A 22,269-nucleotide genomic window follows, 5' to 3' on the forward strand; every position below is an offset into this window, starting at 1 on the left:
AGACGTGCTGGGGAGCAGAGCAGAGCTGAAGAGGAGCTGGAGATGCCTGGAAGAGGACAATCAGCTTACCAGATGGCCCCCTCCTTGCTGGTTCATCCACCAGGTTGGCCTGTCCAGTCCAGTGAAGACTTGATGGATCACCTCTGGCTTAGGGCGGAGGAGAGAGGGAATCTGTCTGGAGTCCTGCATCCTGAATACAGGAGAGGAGTGAATAAGGATTCAGATGGACAGAACAGAGAGGAGGGTTGCAGGGTGGAGGAGCTGGCAGCTGAGTTAGCCTTTGAAGAGTTGATCCTAGCTCTCTGTTTCAGCTGTGTGCACCAAGGAGTCACTCCTTTAGCCTACTGAAGTGCTGAAAAGCACATAACCATTGTAAGAAACTTCAATCACCCAGACAGGGCTAAGCAGTGTTTGCAGAAGAACTGCACTGAGTCTTCACTTGGTTTGTGGCTCTAATCAGAAAGAAGTCTGGAAAGAGCAGTGATTTGCATGCAAGAAGAAAGCTGGGAAAGACAGCAGAAGCAGGTGTCAGTGAAGGACAAAGGACTGGAGTGGAAAAATGCTGCCTTCCCATCTACATTAATGCAATCACTTCAGAAAACAACAGCACAGCCATCCCTGCCAGAGAAGTTCTTTCAAATCTCACTCAACTGATAGTCAACATCAAGGAAAAACAGAACTTCAGGGTATAACAGAGCACAGCTGATAGTGATGATAGTGAAGAAAGAAGGGGGAAAGGAAGCAGAAAGTTATCAGCAGCAAGATACATACTGAGAATATTGGCACCAGCAATCTCAGCTAGGTGGGACTAACAATGCAGCACCATGGAGAAGTGTAGCCTTGCTAGGAATAGCAGAGAGCAGTCAGATATATTACTTCAACTGCAATGTGAAATTGTTCAGTGAAAATAGAAATGCATCCACTGGCAAGAGAGATACTGGAATATATTGGGGTCCCTTGGGAATATTATCATTAACCTGGAATTCTACCAAGCCTTCTAGAATTTGAGAATAATCTAAAGATGTACAGCATTGATTTCCTCCTCACATAGCTCACTTTGTCACTGAGAAAGAGCTCCTCTCTTCCAGTTCTTAGGTGCAGCCTGTTACTCCACAGGATGTCATTGCATCTTAGAATTGGCAGATATGCAAATAAGAAAACTGATCACTTTCTCACCAAGGATGATCCAGCATGTTTTCTGATCCAAAGCACTTTCAGGCAGGTGAATTGTCTAAGGAGCAAGAGTAAAGGAGCCCAAATACAATAAACAGGGAACCACATGAATTATTTCAGGGACTTGCCACTTGTCACCCAATGCACAACCACTCGCTCCAGCAGAGCTGTTTGCACTGGCTGAACATCACTTTTTGCATATTCATGGAGTGGAAGCTTGAATCAGTCCTTTCCTTTCCATGGTGTCCCTGCCTGCTTCCACAGTGAGGGAGGAGTGACAGCACAGTGTCCCCTGGCCCCCTCCCAGCCCCACTGGGATCCTGACACGATTTCCAGCAGCAGAACAAGGCATGATTCTTAAAAGGGGCTCAGCACTTTAGGATAACTTGCAGACCATCACTAAAATGTGTTACTTCAGGCCTGTAAATCACATTTTGTTTTTAGCTGAGAAAGGCAAGTATGCATCCAAAATATAATTGTTTTCTGGAAAAAAAAAATAAAAATGCCTGATTATTCTTAATTCACAGAAAGACAATGTTTCACATAGATTAGTTACCTGAACTATCACATGATTAGTTTTGATAATAGTTAGACCTTCCTACTCAGCAAAATAACATCTTTATGCTTTGTTTTAATTTAACTTACAATTTCTAACAGAAGCAAAAAAAAAATAACTTACTGAACAAAATCATTCAACCACGCTACAAAAGAAATATTTCAATAATTTTGTATTAGCAATTTCATTATTAACTCTATTATTCATAAAAAAATCAATAAACTGAGGTTCTTCTGGCACGCACAGGTTATAAAAATGTTGAACTTTGCTATTTAAACAACTCCACTTTAAATGCCATGCTGAGAAAAAGATTGATAGTATGATATTTATAATACATTTTTCACACTGTGAACACTCCTGGAGAAACATGATGTGTGCCTGTGGATGGCAGATCCTGACACACAAGTGCCAGATAATAGGGTACTTTGTGTTTGTTATTTTTTAATACATTGCAATGCTTTATTTTTAACTCTGCTCCTTTCACACTGCATGCACCTTGCTATGCAAGTATTCCTTGTGATTTCTGGTGACAAAACCATGTCTATTAAAAGAGATGTTGATCAATGCTTTTTCTTAGATTATGCCCCATACTCCTTTACCTCTTATGGATGTTATTCCGTACCACTAATATTGACAGATGGTAGAAAAATAATAATTTATAAGCAAGACTGAGCACATCACTTAATTTGAATTAAACCACTAACAAGGATGTTATTTTGTATGTTTTGGAGTTTGAAAGTCTAATTACTGATATAAAAAAGAAATGAGGATGATAATTAAACACATTAGAAGTACATAAGCATGTGCTTTCCCTCAAGCAGTGCCATTGTGGAACACCCTCTGGCACGTGGCAGCTGGGCCACAAAGTTCCCCAAAATTGGCTGAAACTGCAGCAATGTGTAAGGATGTGCTGCTCACATCCAAGGGACCGTTTGGGTGCTGTTATTCTGGATGATCACTGCACATCCACCCAGAAATGATGGGTTTAATGATGTCCTTGCTCTGGCAATTTGTACCTGGGGTCAGGGGGTTAACTTTGAAACTGGGCAAAGTGGAAGCAGGGCAATGAAACAGAGGAGTCACCTCAGAGCTCTCTGAGGGATATTGTCAGAGAGAAAAGTCAATCAAAACCACAGAAGGAGCTTCAGCTGGCAGCTGAGACAATGGCAGAGACACTTATCCAGAAATGCCAAAAGAAACTGTTTCAGGGAAAGACTTATTTTAACACATGAAAGTTACTCTGGTGGGAACAAAAGACTCACCCTCCAGGTATGTATTTGACAGATGCTGCTAAAAAAACTTTCATGAAAAAAGATGGGGAAAAATCCAGGTTTTATTGTATTAAAACCACAGTGACAGAGAAGTACTTTAAAAAAAAGATAGTGATATAAGTTGTCTTATTATTTGGGATATCTAAGAGTGCCTGCATGTAATTGTTTTCCTCAGCTATTGTGAAAGTTTAGAAATATTTGGTTTTTAATGGTAGAGGTGATGAAATATAAAATAATCCATAGTATACAAAGGCATGCAAGGCAGTGATTGAAGTGATTATACCAGGCCATTTCCTTTAAAACACCTGACACAGTGCCTGCACTTTCAAGGCAGCACAAGGAGGACATAAGCAAGATTTAACCTGAAGGAAAGAACAAAAGAAATGGATATTAAAATGTGATCACTCTTGGAGCTGTTATGTGTATCATAGAGGTAATAGACTAAGCATGGTTCAGAATAAATATGAACTTTCTTAGAGAGAACCAGCAGAACAGTTCATCACTTAAGCAGATATATATAATGCCTCAACTGAAAAAAAAAAATCCTAAGCATTTTACTATGCACTCACTTTGGAATCAGGAGCAAATTCAGACCTCAATTTGCCAGATGGACATTGAATATTTGAGAGAGAGAGGAGGCTGATTACTGATAATCAGCCTATTACAAGCCAAACCAGGCTTTTGGATTTCTGCAGGTATATGAGCTCATGCCAGTGAGGTTCTTAACCCAAAGGTGAGCCCTGCCCCTGGGCCAGGTAACCCCAGTACTGCCCTGCTACATAAGCCCTGTAAGAAATATGGAATATCCCATTTATCCAGGAAAGATGCACCATTTCTCCTGTCAGAAGAATTATTGCATCCAAAGGCACTGTGGAAGTTTGGGGTTTATTCCATTAGGAAACAGATTCTGGCACCAGAAAAATGGAATAGCAACGACAACTTCTCATGGGAAAAACTTTAGGTCTCTTCATGGCAAAGACGTTTTTGGTAGTTTTTGACAGTAAGAATTGCATTGGCAGCATATCAAAATGTTTGCATGTGTGAAAACGCTCCTATTACAGAATTCTGTTCTCACTTGAACAATCTAAGGAGACCTGAAGAATTCAATGCTGAAAACAGGTACTGCTGTGAGGGTGTTGTTTGGGGAGCAGTGGAAGATCCATATACTGGCACTAGATTTTAGGTAATGCTCTGTGAAGAGCAGTCACCTGAAAAAAAACTTGTCAATAAGTTCTAATTCCCTTTCCAGAGGTCTCATTTCAGTTTTCTGATGCCATGACAGTGCAAAATCCTAATCAGTTCTCTAAATTCCTGTCAGGTTTTTGTTATTTATTGTGAGCCTACAGTTTTTTTGGAAGGGTTCATTCCAGTCAGTCTGCAACACATTGCTAGAGTGTATCAACACTTGTCTAAACATCAGATATTCTCATCTGAAATCTGAGGTTTTTCTGGTTCAAAGTTTCTCAGACACACCACACAAAACAGGGATTTTCTTCTTTTTCTCTGCTTCTGCTCCTATGCAGAAAACCCAGCACAAAGGCACGTGAAAAGTGCCCAGAGATTCAGTCAGGAGTTTGTGCAGTCAGGGACTTGTTATGTCACAGAGTCACAGGTTTAGTCACAAAAACATGACATGATTTTCATGTAGCATTAACTTCTTACATTTTTTCTATATAACTCTTATTTCTCTTGGGAGGGGATAAAGGTTTTTGCAGCTGGCAAACCAAATGCTCAGTGTGCCTTGATTACAGCTTGAGCGGGCAAGATTGCCTCAATTTGGGTTATCACTCACTGCCCAGGAACCCAAGGCACTAAACCTACAAACCCCACCCAGGAATGGACATCTGAGCTCAGAAAAGGACAGAAGAAAAGCATCAGGAGACATGGAAAATAAAGATGGCTAAGAGATGATCTACAGACATTCAGTGAGTTGTAGGATGGCATTTAAATTTACATTTTATCATTATTTACATCAGAAAGGCACCACAGCCTCTACAGTTTTGGGTATCTTGTCTACAGAGGGGATTGTAAATATGGAAATTCAACAAACCAAGCAAATGAAGAAAACCACTGCACCACCTCAAGGCACAGATTCTGCTGTGACCACAGCACAACTTATATATATATATTAAAATTTTCTGAAGTGTTTTGTGGTTTTTTTGTGTGGTTCCTGATGAAGATACCTGTTGTGTCGCTTAGTTAAACACATTTCTCAATAACAACCTGGCCAATCATAATATTTGCAGTGTGTGTCAGCAGCACAGTTAATTACTGACTATTGTGGGAACTTGCCCTAGGGTGATTTGGAAGGTTTGAACAACAGAATCAGCCTGTGTGCAACAAACTGAATTGATTAATGGTTATGCTTATGTTCTACACAGGAAGGGAACATTCCAAATCACAGGCATCTTATGAACTCTTTGGCATGAGGGACAGAAAGAGGACACTGCAGATTTTTTCTCCTGGCAGGTGCCAAACTGCCCTGCTGGCACACCAATGTCACACAATGTCATCATTAGGTGGTGGCCAAATGCCACACAGTTACCTAAAGCACAAGGGAACCCAAAAGGGCAATATCTCTTCTTGAGGAGAGCTACTTGTGTTTATCTCCACCCTCGTGAGAGTTTTGAAGAAAGGCAAGGTATGAAAAATGAATTAAATGAAGAAATGTGCTAATTCTAGCAAGTAAAAATTGGGTTTCTACGAGAGGCTTCCTGAGAAAATGCAGTCCCTGTATGGTGTCCACAAGAGGACGGCATTTCTTTCACAGCCATCAAGTTTCTGCTGCCCTGAAGAATTAATTTGGCAGAGCCAAGACTCTGGGAGGAAATTGAGGCTGAGAACACAGTCAGGAAGATGTCAAGGATTTTGTCCACCAGTTTTTCTGTTCCAAGCTGTACTGTGTTGAGCATTGATCTGATCTCCAGAAAGGAGAGAAAGGTTTGTTACAGGCATTTCCTTACAGTTCCAGACCACACTAACTTGGTTATGGACAGTCCAAACACTCAGTAATACAAAAAAAAAAAAAAAAGAGAAATTTGACTTGTGAATTCAGGGTTTTTTTAGGGATATTGGTGGTTTTTAACATGAATAATCACTCATGCTTATCTGGGAGATATATTCAAGACAAAGTCATGGTCAAGTTCTTTGTTTAAGTGGCACAACTAAATAAAGACTTACTGAAGATTTATGATGTTTAAAGGACATAAAAACTCACCTCAGCCAAATTATACCCTGATTTTGGCTCTGACAGGGCTATTTGCTTCCTGTGGGAGATCATGTTCTAACATCAACCATGCACTGCACCCCTGACTGAGCAATCCTGATAGACAAGGATGGCATGCATAGTTGGAATTTTATTATTGGATACTGAAGGATTAAATCAGAAAACTCTCTTCAAGCAGCTTTTTCATTTCAAGAGATTTGAGGTGGTTGTTTTAAAAGGATTTTCACATTCAACTGATTCAAACACATTAAAAACTGAATAAAAATGAGTGGCAATGAGTTACAAAATTTGACTTACTTTTGTAAACCTTGTTACACAGAAAGTTTCCTCACTCCCACTCAGCTCAGGACTCATTTTGTCATTGTCTGTGAGTAGGAGCAGGAGTGGGTCTTAAATAGGTAACAGATTGGCAGGACAAGGGTAATTAGGGATGTGAGCTCAGTATTTTAACATGAAGAGAAATGCTAAGATCTTTTTTACTTTGTCATGCTGTGCCAAGCAAACCACCTGACATTTAGGATGCTTAATTCAATTTGTGTTACACTGCTGATGATTATGAAATGCATTTTGAAGAGGTTTGTTTTATCTTCTCCAGAAAACACACAGAGACTCATTTACTACAAGAAAATAGAGATGTAAGTAGAGACACACTTTGTGAATGCTAGAAGAGAAAAACACATCTAAAGAAAAGGAAAATATAGGATAAATTTAAGCAGGTTTAAGAATTTAGGTGCAGTGTCATTTAGCTGTCATCATGCTTCTAGGTTGGAACAGATAGAAAAAAAAAATGCAAACAGCATTTCCTCTTTAATTGGCACTTCATGTATTGCTTTTACACTCCTGCACATACAGCTCACACATGTGTCTTCCTATTAGTAATGAGCTAAAAAGGGTTTACTTTCTTCCCATTTCAAATAAGAGACTGAATTTGACTAGAATTCCTGGCAGGATGTGCCTTATTAAAAAGAGCCAAGATAGAACAACTTTGCTGAATATTCAAGTAAGTACAAACACATCGAGCACTCTTTACAACATTCTTGGGATCAGTGCTAGCTTCTTGTCTCACCTGACCTTCAAACAGATCTGTGTGCCAAAGAAAAGGATCAGTATAAATTTATTGCCCAACAATATTAAATGTGTCTTTTTTTGTTCCCATCACACGTGAATGGTCCCTTCTAGAGCCCTGCAAAATAACATTTTGCCCTTCCAGAAGTGCTTCAAAGCACAGTGAACTCAAAGCGCCCTTCTGGGCTTTGCTGACCTAAGGGATTTCTCTTTCTAGCAAAAGTTCCTCATCAAAATACTTTGAGACCTTTATACACACAACAAACAGGCTGGAAAAGTGCTTTCTTTGGGAGATTTAGTAGATACTTAATTTTATGTTCCCATCTATAAACAGTCAATGTAGGAATCAACATTCATTTATCAACATAGTTTCAGATTTTCATCTTACACAGTACCTCTGGAATTTCAGATTAATAGGAATAATACAGGCAGTAAATCCATCCCTTCGTTTTATTTAAGCCAGTGAGCTGTCTTCTGGATCTAAATTCCATATTTATTTTATTTTCTTCATATCTACTTTAAAGTTATTGGAAATAGCTTAAGAGATATAATGAAGGCATGATTCAGCAGATTATTTATGTTTTAATTGCCCAAAGGACACATTGGTAAAGACATTGGAAGTCACAAAACAATTTGAAAGTAAGTAGTTGAGATACACATTTTATATCTGTTCTATTTACCTTCATTTTTCTTGATGGTGAAATTTGGGTTGTTGACCATTTCAGGAAGAAGGCTGTAGAGGAAATAATGCCCATTTTTAGGATCATCCTTGTCAACAGCACTGACAATCTGAATTACCTGCAACACAAATGGGCTCATTAAGTTTTCACACTCATGATAAACAGACAGTGCTGAAAAAAAAAAAAATTGTATTTATTTGAGACATTTCATTTCTCTCCATGCCAGAATAAAAATGATAATTTATAACTTTGCAAGGCTTTTACAGACCTTAGACTGAAAACCTTGGGAAGAGGAACTGTATCTGCTCCTTTTAAAATTTTTCCAGAACAAAGAGCCAGCAAATAAGGAGAGACAGGTAAGAGAGGACAGAAGAAACTGCTGCTGATTTAGACAAGTAATAAATTATTATTCAACAAAAAAAGGAAAACTGGGTTTTGGAAACACTCATATTGCCTATGGCAATCTTTCATTTATATGACCACACCTTCTCACTGGACATGGATATATAATATACCTTTAAGCCTTTCTCCTTCCCCCACTCCACATTTCGCTTATTTGAATAATTATTATTTTTTAAAATTAATTTAGATGTGAAATTTTAGATGAGAAAAACTCAAAATTGAAAAAAAAGAAAAAAAAGAAAATATCGAGCGCTGCATTTTTCCCCCTAAACTCTAATAAAACCTCAGTTATTCCTGAACTAGGAAGACATGTTCCTTTCTTTGTTTTTAGTAACATCATTATTAACTAATGATTCCTAGAATAATGGAAGATAATTAGGTGAGAAGAGTGTTTTGGATAGTTTGGATGACTTTGAATAATCAAATAACTTTCTATGAAGTACCTCATATGATTTTCGTAACCAACTGCAGCGTCTGAAGTGGATTTACCTACATTGACAATTTCTACCTTCTACATTACTCAGGTATTTCAGCTGATCATCTTCAAATCATACAAAGTTGCACAGGACTATGAAAGGAAGACATACTATTTTAAAATAACCAGGAGGTTTGGGGGTTTGGGGGTTTTTTGTTTGATTTTTTTGGTTTTTTGTGGTTTTTTGTTTTGTTTTGTTGGGATTTAAAAAATATTTGGTGCGCTTGCTTTTGATTCCAAAGGTTTTCCAAAGAAACAGAAACAAAATCAGCCATGGATCCATATCCCACCCTCAGATCTGACTTTCAGGGCTAATTAGCTCATGCTAGATGAGGTTTATAAGAAATGTAATTAGAATTATTGACCTTTTCCATGTCTGTTGAATCCAATAACAATTGTCTTATGTATTTATCTGCAATGCCTGAAGCAATGCACCAATAATTTCTTGCACAATTAAATTCAAATTAGGAATCACTAAAAATTTTAGTTTAAAAGTATAGAGTGAAAAATGGAAGCAGGGTTTGATGCTGCCCAAATTCATAAACTTTTATTTAAAAATTTCCATGTTTCCCTAAGTTACTGCCAATAACTAACATTTTATTCTGGCTTAACCATCAGGACTATCAATCTGTATGTGTTAAATATATGACAAAAATCAAAATCATATTTATGTCCTTCAGGAGTCAAAGAAAGAACAGAATCTTACTAGATTACCACAGGGATCAACACCAAAACATAAATATTTGAAATCATGTAAGCAAAAAAAATGTTTGAGCAAGTAGTGATATTTGTAGGACAACCCAACTTAGGAAGGAATGTGAGACAATTAATTCCTGGCCTAATCATATTCTGGATAGGTCAGCTTTATAATTAGTGTTCTAAAAGATCTAATAAAACAATATTTAATTGCTTAAATACCACATTAATAGTTTTGGGTTTATTTTGATAACTGCATCTTTCAAGGTAGAAATCCTGACAGGATTACAAACAAATGTATTGCAAGAGATGGAAAAAAAAAAAAAAAAAAAAAAGCCTAACTCAGCTTTTGCTTTTTTTTATTTTAAGAAGTTGGTCTCCAATTTAATAGGTGAATAACCTAATCCTAAAGTGGGAAAAATACAAACAGTGGAAAAATATCTCAGTAGCTTCTGTCTGTCCCATGCAGAGATGGAGCCATTTGCAGATGGGAAATATTTTCAGCTTTCTCTTTGCAGAGGTGTCAGGCACTAAAGCACCCACTGTGATGTGCCCAGGGCTGGAGCAGGTACCAGTAATTTATCATCATAGGGGAGTGCAATTTGGGCTGGGATCCTGAGCAAGACAGATATATTTAGACAGAAATACTTTATGGCTGTTCAATTTTTCAAACACTGATAGAATAGGAAAGCAATAGGGAAAAAGGATAATGGCACAGTGAAATCTGGAAGGGCAGGTACAGTTTATCAGGTTGTTATAATATTTTGTATGTACTGGTATTCCATCCATTCCCTTCACTGCTTACAAAATCCTTCTTTCTCTGAAAATGTACCAAAAATTTTATGCAAAAGACAGGCTTAGTGCAATACTACATTTGTTGTGTTACATGCACACATGACAGAATTAAGAGTTAGAGTTCCCATAGCAACCTTATTTCTTTGTGCGTTTGCATTAAGATAAGCTCTTAAAAAAAAATAAAAACACAAATACCACAACAGAAAACATAATATGTATGCAGTGATATGAAACTGGTATCTTTTACTCCATAGGGGTGAGAAAAGTCCAGTAATTCTAATTTCCAAGTTTTTATTAGTGTGCTGATAGGCATATTTTACTATTCTGTGTTGTGTAGTCATGCAATGGAATACTACTGAAGTAACTCTCCAACTCTTAGTTTGAGGTTCACAATGTGGTTGAGAATCACAAAATCACAGAGTCACAGAACCAGTGAGGTTGGAAAAGCCCTCCCAGCCCACGGAGTCCCAGCTGTGCCCGATGCCCACCTTGTCCCCAGCCCAGAGCTCTGAGTTTCACCTCCAGCCCTTCCTGGGACACCTCCAGGGATGGGCACTGCAAAGCTCCCTGGGCAGCCCCTGCCAAGGCCTGAGCTCCCTTTCCATGGGCAAATTCCTGCTGCTGTCCAGCCTGAGCCTCCCCTGGCCCAGCCTGAGGCCGTTCCCTCTGCTCCTGTCCCTGTTCCCTGGCAGCAGAGCCCGACCCCCCCGGCTGTCCCCTCCTGCCAGGGACTTGTGCAGAGCCACAAGGGCCCCCTGAGCCTCCTTTTCTCCAGGCTGAGCCCCTTTCCAGCTCCCTCAGCCCCTCCTGGGGCTCCAGACCCTTCCCAGCTCCGTTCCCTGCCCTGGACACGCTGCAGCCCCTCCAGGCTCTCTGGCCGTGAGGGACCCAAAACTGTCCCCAGTGCTGGAGGTGCCTCAGCAGGGCCAGCACAGGGGACAGGCACTGCCTTGATCCTGTGGCCACCCCAGGGCTGGCACAGCCAGGTGCCATCAGCCTCTGGCCCACTAGAGATGTCTTTTCTTTCCTGGTAACAACATGCACCCCCAAGGTGTTTCATTATAGAGAAATTGTTCAATACTTGTCATAAAGAAAACAAGAAGTGATTTTTTTTTCACTCCACATCCAGTGAAAGTTAATAACCCTTTGGCTGCTCAGTCTTGAAATTTCTGAAATTCTTACATGTAAAATTCCAACTTTGATGTTGTATTAATACTTCATGCATGCATTTGATTCTGTACATACACTTAGCAGAAACTTTGCAAATCAGCATATTTTGTTTAGCAGACAGCACTGGATTGTAATGAATAGTTAAATGGTCCCCTAGGACAACTTGACTTTCTAATTTGTAGGTTTGTATTGCAGTTCTACAAAGCCACATGTGCCTGAAATAATATATACAAGGATAAATAGAAAAACAAAGTTATTTTCAAAGCATCATAACTATCTACATGCCATTTTAGTACATGGTACTGTTTAAAAGACTTTTCCTGTCAGGTAATTCATTAACCTCACTAAGAACAGATCCTTACCAGTAATAAACACTTTTCTGATTTAATAAGACTGATCTTCCAACTCTGGAAAAGTTTTTGCACTCCTGTTCCTGCTCATGGTTGTTTCTGCGTTATTTTCAGCCTCTAAACACCCTAAGAGTAGACTCACCACAGAGCAATTTTAACTTTGTCTTTCTGAAGAGTCCAGTGCAGGTTCTTGCAGTAAAGGGATGGCTCTAGCTGAAAAGGCAAAAATCTACCTGAAGATTTTGCCCATTAGAAAGAAAAGCTATCTGGTAGGAGAAGTGAATAAAATAGAGACAAATTGTGGGAGGCTGGAGGAGCACTGTACTCAGTTTTATATTGCTCTGGTTTAAAGCTGGCTTCAGCTCTCATATATCGCTGTCCTCACTACTCAAGTGAACATTTTGTAGCTTTGTTTCCAGCAAACAGCACTTCCCTGGAAAAGTCTGAGGATGGGCTGGGGAATAGTGAATGAGGCACTTTTCTTACTCAACATTACAGAAGTCGTGTTCTGTTCCTTTTCTACAGGAAAATAATTTTACTGTGCTGAACAACCAACAGCACAATAGCACAGCTATAATCAGCAAACCATGAATGTTCTGGTTTTAGGAATCGGAATTATGCAATAAAAAAGGGATAATAGGAAAAGGCAAGAGCTGATTTGTGATTAACTTAGAGGTACTATAACAATACATTCAAATTTTGGTTTGTTTTTTTTATCCCCCTCCCTAAAACTGACAAAAAAATACCTGAAAACTTTCTGTTGTGTGTAAAAATGTGCAAGGAGTACATAAATACATGCATAGACAAATACATTCCCTCCCCCTTCCCTTTCCTCTCCTATCAGTCAATGGTACCCTCACTCTTAGGGGTAGGTCAAGGCAAGGAAAATGCATCTGGCAGCATTGTACATCAGGAGTTTTTAATGCATTGTGTCACCTCAGTAGCAGCTGTACTTGCTACTGCAATTATATCAGAACTGAGAACAGAACACTTAGAAAGTGAACTGGAATAAATGGTACAACATATTTAGTGGCTGCACATAAGGTTTTACCAATAGTTCAAATATAATTTCCTTTGTGGTAAATCAAATTTGATATAAACTTAGATTAAATGGAATTGCAAATGTTGACAGGAATAGCTTAAGACAATTACACCTTTCCTGCACATTTAAGATTGGAGTTTAAGCTTTGGACAACCGTCCAAATTAGGCTTTTGCTATTGTATTAGGAGGAGTATCTTTCTCATATCAGCTATTTCATAGCTCTCAAAATGTAGTGTCTTGAATTCTACATCTTGACTTACTAATATGATTTCTTCCAAAACTTGAATATAGAAATAAGCATTAAAAAATACAAGGTGGGGGAGTTACTAAAATCTTCACAGGAGCTGATAATTTTTGAATGACTTCAACTCAGAACCTAACCTTGGTGATTAATCTGGGCTGGTTACTGTTCCAGTAGTGTTATTTGTTTAAACACAGAATAAATTGCAGGATCAGTGCCACCTCATCCATGCTGGCAGCCAAATATTTAATAACAATCTGTAAAGTTCACACAAGATTCATGCTCAAGAGTGACATCTGCCAACAGATCAAGAGTGGAAGAGGTAATGGTACATAAAGAAAATAATGTTTTAATGAGTTTTCTGCAAGTGTTTAAGTAAAAGCCTCTTTTACCTGCTGACTCTTAATCATCTCATTTATTGTTTTATTCCAGAATGAAGGGTGAACATTTTTCACCATCTCTTAAACCACCTGAAATTCAATTGCAATAGGAATACCTAGACAAATACAGCCAGAAATCACTGTGCAACAGAACTTGCTAATTTTAGGGAAGCTCACAGAGTCCTGGATAAATGCACAGTCATTAGGATTTAATCTATCCTGGAAAATGTAACTACTCAGCATCAGCAATCCACTCTGAGCTAAACAGAAATCCACTCTGAGCTAGAAGAGCTAAAATGCCGACAGTAACATGACTGTCTGCCCATAAGGACACATCTCCTCTTCAGTGGATACAGAGAATTCTAATCCCTTAAATGACATATTTTTGACACCATTTTGCTAAACAAAAAGGGTGCTAGAAGTCAAATCATCCTCTGTAACAATACAATCCTGGCAGAAATGGGTTGTCATACACTGCTATATAGGTTGTCATTTAATACTACTAAAAAGAAAATAACTTCTAGCTCTATTGTCAGGTAACCTTCTTTGGAGAACAGTGAATTTAATGTCTAACACCCACATGAGACACAGGAATAGTTGGATTAACAAGCCATGTCATGCTGTCAGCTGATGTTTATTTAAATAAAATGTCACAATCTAGAAATAAGTTGTGAAGTTTAAAAACATCAAATTGTTGTAACACCCAGTGTTTCTCTTGCTGGACAAAAGTTACATCTCATTTACACTGCATTACTTTCTAAACGTCTGTGCACATTCTTGTATCTTCACCTTGTCATTTAGGTGGCATATGAGATATTCTTTTCCATTTCTCCACATTTCTCCTTCAAAGGGAATACCTTTGAAGAAATCTGCTTCATTTTCTTTGAAAAAGACTAAACAATTTAAATCCTGCTTCTGACATGTGGCTGTTTACACCACCTTGGCAAGTGTTGTGTGAGTTCCTTTACCAAGTTTTTCTTCAGTAAATGAAGAAAGAAATAACATTTTAACATTTTCAATTTATTTTTTTAACATGAACTTAAAAAACTTGAACTTCCCTTCTCCAACACTATCTTCAAACACAATGACAATTTCCTTCACTTTCCATCAAGTGCTGGTTTGCTGTCTTATCTTCTTCCCAACTGTCATAGAAATGTAAGAACTGAATAGAGATTAGAACTGAGATAAGGTCAAGGGGAAATGGCTTTAGTGTTTTAACTGTTGATTGTAAATTATACCTGGGAGCAGCTACAATCAATGACTGAACTGGAATTCAGGTTGGATTATACTTTCACCTAAATTTCACATGTGAATTTACAATGTTCTGAGCTCCATCACACAGAATGTGATGTTGGAAGCTTAAAGACACTCAGGATTTTTTCAGGATATTGTCCCAAAGTAGTCACCTTTAATTTAAAACGTTAGAGGGAAAAAAGTTTGTTTAATTATAGAGAGACATCCCCCAGACAGGCATCATGGGTTTATCTCAAGTTAATGCTAAAAGCTGTTAGCACCAACACATGGACACCCATTTGGAGAATAAAGATGACATAAGGTGACAGGGAGAAACTGCAGCCCAGTCTCACACCACATAAAACCTGGGATACTCACTTGTCCAGGCTTCCCATTCTCACACAGAAAGGCCTCGTGCTCTGATGCAAACTCAGGGGCATTGTCGTTCACGTCGAGAACTTTGATAGCAACAGGCACCCGGGACACCTGGCTGTGGTTCCCTAAGGAAAGAAATCAAAGCACCCAAGGTAAGCATATTTAATTGGGAATTAAATACAGCAGTGCTTGCACTGTGACCATGCTCTTCCTGTCTGCTGCCCTTGCTTCAGCGGGGCTGCCTCGTCCGTCACGGATCGTGGAGTTGGAGTGTGAGATAAAGAAGGATGACCAGGGCTTCATGGTTGAAAAGAATAAAAGCATCCCTGATGCAAACAGCATTTGTTGGAGATTAGCTCAATGAAGACCTTTCTTGGTCTAAATTGGTAAGATTTTTCTTTGATGAAGTTTGTATTGTTTTATTGATAAAGTTCTTTATATATGGAAAAGGGAAGGCTGCAAACAGCAGAGATTTATTTCTTTGTTTACCTCTGGCAGAGAACAGCCCATTTTACTTCATTAATTGTCCTGACTGCACATCTATTATTTCTTCGTTGCAAACATGGTTAAAATGCTGACCCAAATTGGGAAAAGGATGGATGGGAGACTGACAGGGATGAAACTAGACAGTAATTTGGACTATTAAAGCACTTTGATCATCTACCACTGACCAAAACCGTGACCTGTGAACCTCTTTCTTCAGTGAAGCAATGACTCATTATTTATAATATAGAGCTATTTTGCATAAAATTGCTTTTCACTATGAAGAGTAGAATGAGCTGTAAGGCAAGAAAAGCTAAACCAATAGTTTGCACCTACTTTGAATAGCTTTCTGAGAAAGCTGCCTGTGTCTTTCCTTCAATTCAGCATCGTTAATTTGCTTAGAGACTACTTATAAATATTTTAAATTATTTTTCCCCAAGGAGCAAACACATTCATTCAGTTTAAACTGAGGTCACCAGCTGATTTAGAGAGTTTGATAAACTGCTCCACAGTGTATGCACACCTCCACAGGTAACTCAATCCCAGTTTCAAAGTCCATCTCTCAGTGAATATTATTTTCCAGTCATGGTATTCTGCCCGGTTTGTATCATCAACAATAACAAAACTCAATATTCAGTGAGTTTCTCAGCACAAATTGCTACAAAGTACAAGAAGATCAGGCCCCACCAGTGCTCAGGGACCAATTGCTGGCAGCCCTACAGTGACAGAGATGAATAAAGGCAAAATCACCATATGCACTGTGGCTTTTGGGGTTTCCATCAGGCTTAATTCTGTTGTACCCTAATCAAACCCAATGTCTTACATCTCTGTTTCCTCCTTGTGTGCTAAAGACTTCCACAGTGTGGGAGGCTCCACCCATAAACCTAAATGTGCAAATTTCAATTGTCCTACTGACATTGAAATAACAATTTTAAAAATGCAAACTCAAATATATCAGTGCTATAAAAGGCTTTATAATTCTGGGATCATATGAAATATCAAAATTCCTCCTGGACAGGACATGGAAGTTCACCACACATCAGAATTTAAATTCTTTTCATCTTAAGGAGCTGAAAGTTTTAATATGGAAAGAAACGTATTACAGAAGAAAAAGAAACACCTACACAAAATATTGTATGAGCAATATTTATGTCATTTTGCATCTTATGATCTTACTTACTAACAGGTGAGGGGAACACTTATGCCATGAAATAATAATGTATTTGAAACCAAATAAAACCTAATATGCAAATTATGAATTCCAAACATTTTTAAACACTTTTTTTATCTTCACTTAATAAAAATACAGACAATGAATCTCAAGCTTATCAGAATTCTCAGCACTAGTGTCATATTTAAACACTAAAGATTTACTTTTATCTAAATTAATGAAATGATGGCAGTTCAAATTTTAAAGACATTACAGAGAAATGTAATTAATTAGATAAGCTTCTAAAGAAATTATTCATGTCCCTTGTGACTGCCCCCAAAATGTTTGTCTTTCATCAGAAATACAAACATTAAATTTAAAGATATTATAATTAGAAACTTGATGAGAACTCATTTAAAAAATTAATTTACTAAACACAAGAGAGACCCAGCCGGTTTGGAAATCTCCAAACAAGGGGATATCCACTGCCTTTTAGGGTTCCTGTGACATTTGTTGTTGAGAAAGAGACAGAGAGAGATGGAGAAGGAAATGTATCTACAGCTTGTACTGCCCACCACCCTGAATACACTGCATTATTTTGTCATCCCAGACTTCCCAGGGAAATTCCACTTTGTGCTAAGTGTTTTCCTTCGCCCTGAGCACACCTATTCAAACACATCACTGAGCCCTCACTAAGCAAACCCAGGCTGAAAATGCTGTCAGGATGAAATAGTTCCATCTGCCCATTTCATTTCGTGTCTGCAGACTGTGGGTGGTAAAACATGTACAGAGGATGTCCAAGCTTAAACCCAGATCTGCTGGCAGTGCCCCAAGTGCTCGAACTGGGAGTAGGAAGGGGTTGAAGAGGATCCAGGCTGGTCACAAACTGCCACGGCTGCATGGTCACTGCCCTTCAGGCCTTTGGGTGTCTCACTCTTTAGTATTCAACACTCAGAACTTTTCCTCATTTGTATGAATGGACAGTCAGTTCTTTCTAAACTAGGAACAAAACTGAGTTTAATGACTGCGTGGGTTTTTGTTTAGTTTGGTTTTTTGCCCAATAAACCCCTCAGTCAGTAGATTTAAGGGAGGCTGAATCTTCTTGCACGCACCAGGTGGACGGCAAGACTGATTGCTTAACTTCCAATCTGTTATTTTATGCAAAATCATTTTAAAAAGTTTGAGACTCTCTAAGGAACTAACCAGATTGTTAAAAGCTTTATTACCTGCATTTATCGTGATGCACAGTTTAAAAAGACCTAGTCTGAATTTTGCAATATAAAAGTATCATTAGGGCTGTCACTTGAGAAACATCAGCTTTGTTTGAAAATTTAACACTCTGAGATGCAAGACTGAAAAAATATGGAGAAAATTTCCACTAGTCTAGTTAAATAAGTCTTTTCAAGCTAAGGCTGCACAGGAGGACTTAGCTGGTCATCTGGGGACACCACTCTGTGTCTAGATGAGCACAGAACATTTCTGAACTCCTGCAGTGAGATCCAGACAAGCACAGAACACACACACACAGAAAGGAGCATCTAGACAGATCCAAGGAAAGGAAGACACAGTGCAAAAATAACTAGTGGAACTTAGTTTGGGTTGATAAATAAACATCTAAAAATTATGGAAATTCCATCTGGGGTTAAAAATGCATATTGAAAGGTTTACAAGGGTTATAAGCACCTAAAAAGCTCTTCTTCTTTCTCCCCAGTTGACAGGACTCTACTGGAACATTAAATGCTTGAAATACCCAACTTGCTGGAACTCCTCTGGGTATCTCATTGAAACCTACTCAGGATTTAAAAATGCTGTAGAGTTTGATACCAAAATCATGAGGCAGATTAAATAACCAAAGTCAAATTAAAACAAACAAACAAACAAACAAACATTACCCAGCAACTTAGTATCTCCAAATCTGAACTTTTGGAGGCTACAACCCCATGTTTTACCACTTGTTATTGGGATCAACATTTTTCATCCTTCCTGGAAAAAATCCTGTATAACTGAGATATGTCTGTATTGTAGGAAATTTGTATTACAAAACACTGAGTGTTGTCAACATTGTTACTGCACACAGCAAGAGTTTCTAGGAGTAACTAGAGCTCATAAATATAATTTTTGGTCTTGTGCTGCAAGTAACAAAATATAACGCAGCTTTCAACTCCCATAAAAACTTAAAGACTTCATAAACTTGCTTAAAACTTTTCCTCCTGTCTTCCCTTGACGGATAAAATGGTTTTTGAGATAAAGAGAATTATTGTGGCCCAAAATTAAGCTTATTATTTATTTAACCCAAAGAAATTCAGTTTAGTTCAGTTTTCCTTTAGGTAATTAAATCATCCAAAATCACTTCAACATTCTCTTTAAAAAGTCATTAGCTGTCTTGCATTTTACCTAAATTTTACCTGACTAGAAAGTAGATTCCTATAAAATAACCCATTTATTACTATTAATATTATTATTATGATTATTAATATCATTATTATCATCATCACCATCACCATCACATGGTTTAGGAATGGACAGTTCATGCTTCTCTGATTCAATGAAATCTCTATAATAACAATACTTGAAATTAGAAGTAAAGAAAATCCTAACAAAGAAAGAAATCAAAACAAAATCTGAATCACTGACAATAAAAACAACAGTGCTTGGTTTACATCCCTTATATTTCAAACTTATTAAGTTGTATTTTAACAGATCCAGTCCCCATGACTTTATCAAAGTTTTATTTCATGACTTTATTAAGATAATCTGCAGGACTAGTTTATTTCTCCTGTTAGAGTTTATGGTATTGTTTTCTTTAGGCAATCCTTTACTTCTAGAATGCCACAGCTTATAACAATCTTTCTGTCATATAAAACTGACAAATCTGACTTAAAGAATCCTTAGATACACAGATGCTGTTGTGAAAAGGAAGTTTTATTTATGTTGAAACTTAACTCTAGAAATCACATAGTGCAGCAAATACTGGGCTCGTTTGTCTGCAGCATTGGGTAATGATCTGATTCAAGAGAGGCTGAATGCCTGAAACCCACACCAAAATTGTCAGGAAGACAGCAGTAATTGCCAGCATTTCTCTTAAAAATACCAGAACACAAGCTATTTCTGAGCTAGGATAAAATTCAAGCAACCAAACTAAAAACCCAGACAGAACTGCTCACCAGAAAGATTTAGATTCCCCATTGAAATGATTGTACTTTTAAAGGATGAGAAGTTGTGGATTATTGAAATAACAATATAAACATATCAGTACTTAGCAGGAAGGTTCCTGTGCGGGCTGCTAAGACAAGAAACAAACACAGTCTCCTAATTATTATTCAATTTGTATTTCTTTAGCACATGGAACACGCCGGAGGAGCACAGATTGTGGCGAGTGTCTGTGTGTACATGTGTGTGGGAGTGGCGCGGAAAGGAAAGGATGTGGAACATATTTCTCAGGTTTGTTCCTTAAGTCATTCTTTGGGAGAGAAATAATAACAGAGTTGAGAAGTTTTGTCTCCTTTCAGTAGCTCCCTGGGTTTATTTCACTGTGGGCTCCAGAAGGATGAATGAGGCAAGAGCAAAGCTTTGTCACACTCTATTTCTATTTCCTCACCAAGAGACTGTCACAGGTTTAATCAAGAAGCGGCTTAATATCATCCACCTCCTCAAAGCTCAATTTGGAGTTAAGAGGTTCCCAAAGTTCAGCAACTCCATCTGTAAAGAGGTGACTCAGGAAGGCCACACTAACCTCCCTTTATTCAATGTATGAGATGTATCACTTGAGATTAAAGGACTGATTTTACTTTCAGGCTGCTGACAATACCAAAACAAAACAAACAAAAAAAAAAGATTAAAATTTCTTTGAAACATGCCATGACAGAAAATGTTAATTAAATACACCACAGTCTTCAAGTCCTGTTCTCAATCACTTTCTTTTTCTGCAGGATTTCTTGTTATTTATTTGTACATAAGTGCACATAAGACACTACAATTATTTCATATAACCCAGAACCAATCAGATTCTGAATCAATTACCTAATATTTGCAGAAAATGAAGACATGCCTTCAAAAAGACCAATTTTTCTCTTTTTTATAAATGGTATTCCACCTAGCCCTGCACTCAGTTCTTTGTTTGCTACTCTAAGTAGCAATACTGAATTATTTCCTACATTTGAAATAATTTAAGGTTTCAAATATAAATATACTTTAAATTAAACCATGGATTTCAACGGGGTACTTTGTTAACTTCAAAGGATCAACACTGATTTATAAAACTTGATAATAAGCTCAAATTTTAAAAAGAGAGTCTATTCCTTTCTTACAGGTACAATGCATGCTGATAGAATCAGTTAGCCCTCATTTTGCTTATCCGAGGTCAGGCTGTAATTTGACATTCAGATGCAACCTCTGCTATTTTTCATGCCATGAAGCTGAGCCGTTTTTCAGCAGCTTCACAAATAGTTACTCTGTAATTACCTCTGATACTCTGTGAATTGTAAGATCCATTTGCAAAACCCAGAAAGGTTTGTAATTTTCTGCAGAGGTATCTTATTTTGCTAGCCGTATTTGCATGATATTGCCTTGTCTGAGTGCACAGACAGATCAAAAGGGCTTGGAAAGGAGAGACTGGATCAGAAAAGCAAAATATACCCTTATACTTATGAAACATAGTTCATAAGTGTGAAAAGGGCTCTTCTACCACAACCCTGCTTATAAGGGAAAATCAAAAGACTCTGCTCTATTTAGATTTAGCTGTGCATGATAAGAGAGGAGAAGTTACCCTCTGCTGCAATGAGAATGAAACCATGGGCCACACTGAGAGAGCTCTAAGTTTGTCTTGGAGGGAGCAGAGGATGCTGAAAGAAATTCATATTCACCTTGAGGCTGGGAGGGATTGAGAAGTAAAGACACACCCCATCCCTCATGCCACCTTTCCAAAAACTCAACAACCCCAAAACTCAAGGCTTTCTGGTTATTCCAAATCACTCTGAATGGTGACTTTGTCTTTAATCACAATGGGGATGTTTTGAAACTCCACCTCGGTGTCACCACTTCTATTCACTGGCATAGGCTCCAAAGAGAAAATGCTAGAAGAGGTAGGAGAAACTCCATGTAAAGGATAACAAGAGTGCCCATTACATGGAGCACACCTATTGCATCAAAGAGCGATTTGGAGGCTGTGGATGCATTTACCTGGACTTCACAGCAAAGTTTTTCTGCCATGGCATTCTCCTGGAGGTGCTGCAGCCCATGGCTTGGACAGGTTCTCTGGATAAAAAATGGAGGGCCCGACCCAGAAATGGAGAATGGTGCCACATCCAGCTGGCTCCAGGCAGCAGAGGTGTCCCCCAGGACTCAGTGTTGAGCCCTGTCCTGCTCAGTATCTTTAAGGATGATCCGGATGAGGGAACTGGGGGAATCCTCAGGCAGTTTTTAGATAACAGCAGGTTGGGTGGGAGTGTGGATCTGCTGGAGGGCAGGAAGGCTCTGCAGGGGGATCTGGACAGGCTGGATCCATGGG

At 38.3% G+C, this 22,269-nt stretch overlaps 1 protein-coding gene across 1 annotated transcript in view; it reads right to left on the reverse strand.

The window, feature by feature from the left end:
* CDH8 (cadherin 8) overlaps positions 1–22,269 on the reverse strand; it is a 150,770-nt gene that overhangs the window by 18,835 nt on the left and 109,666 nt on the right. Inside the window, exons 10-11 of the mRNA XM_033517205.1 lie at positions 15,134–15,255; positions 7,972–8,089 (exon numbers count right to left, since the gene is read on the reverse strand). Coding sequence (XP_033373096.1) covers positions 7,972–8,089; positions 15,134–15,255 — 240 coding nt within the window. The remainder of the gene's footprint in view (positions 1–7,971; positions 8,090–15,133; positions 15,256–22,269) is intronic.

This window comes from Parus major, chromosome 11 (genome assembly GCF_001522545.3).
Source record: "Parus major isolate Abel chromosome 11, Parus_major1.1, whole genome shotgun sequence".
NCBI classification, from domain to species: domain Eukaryota; kingdom Metazoa; phylum Chordata; class Aves; order Passeriformes; family Paridae; genus Parus; species Parus major.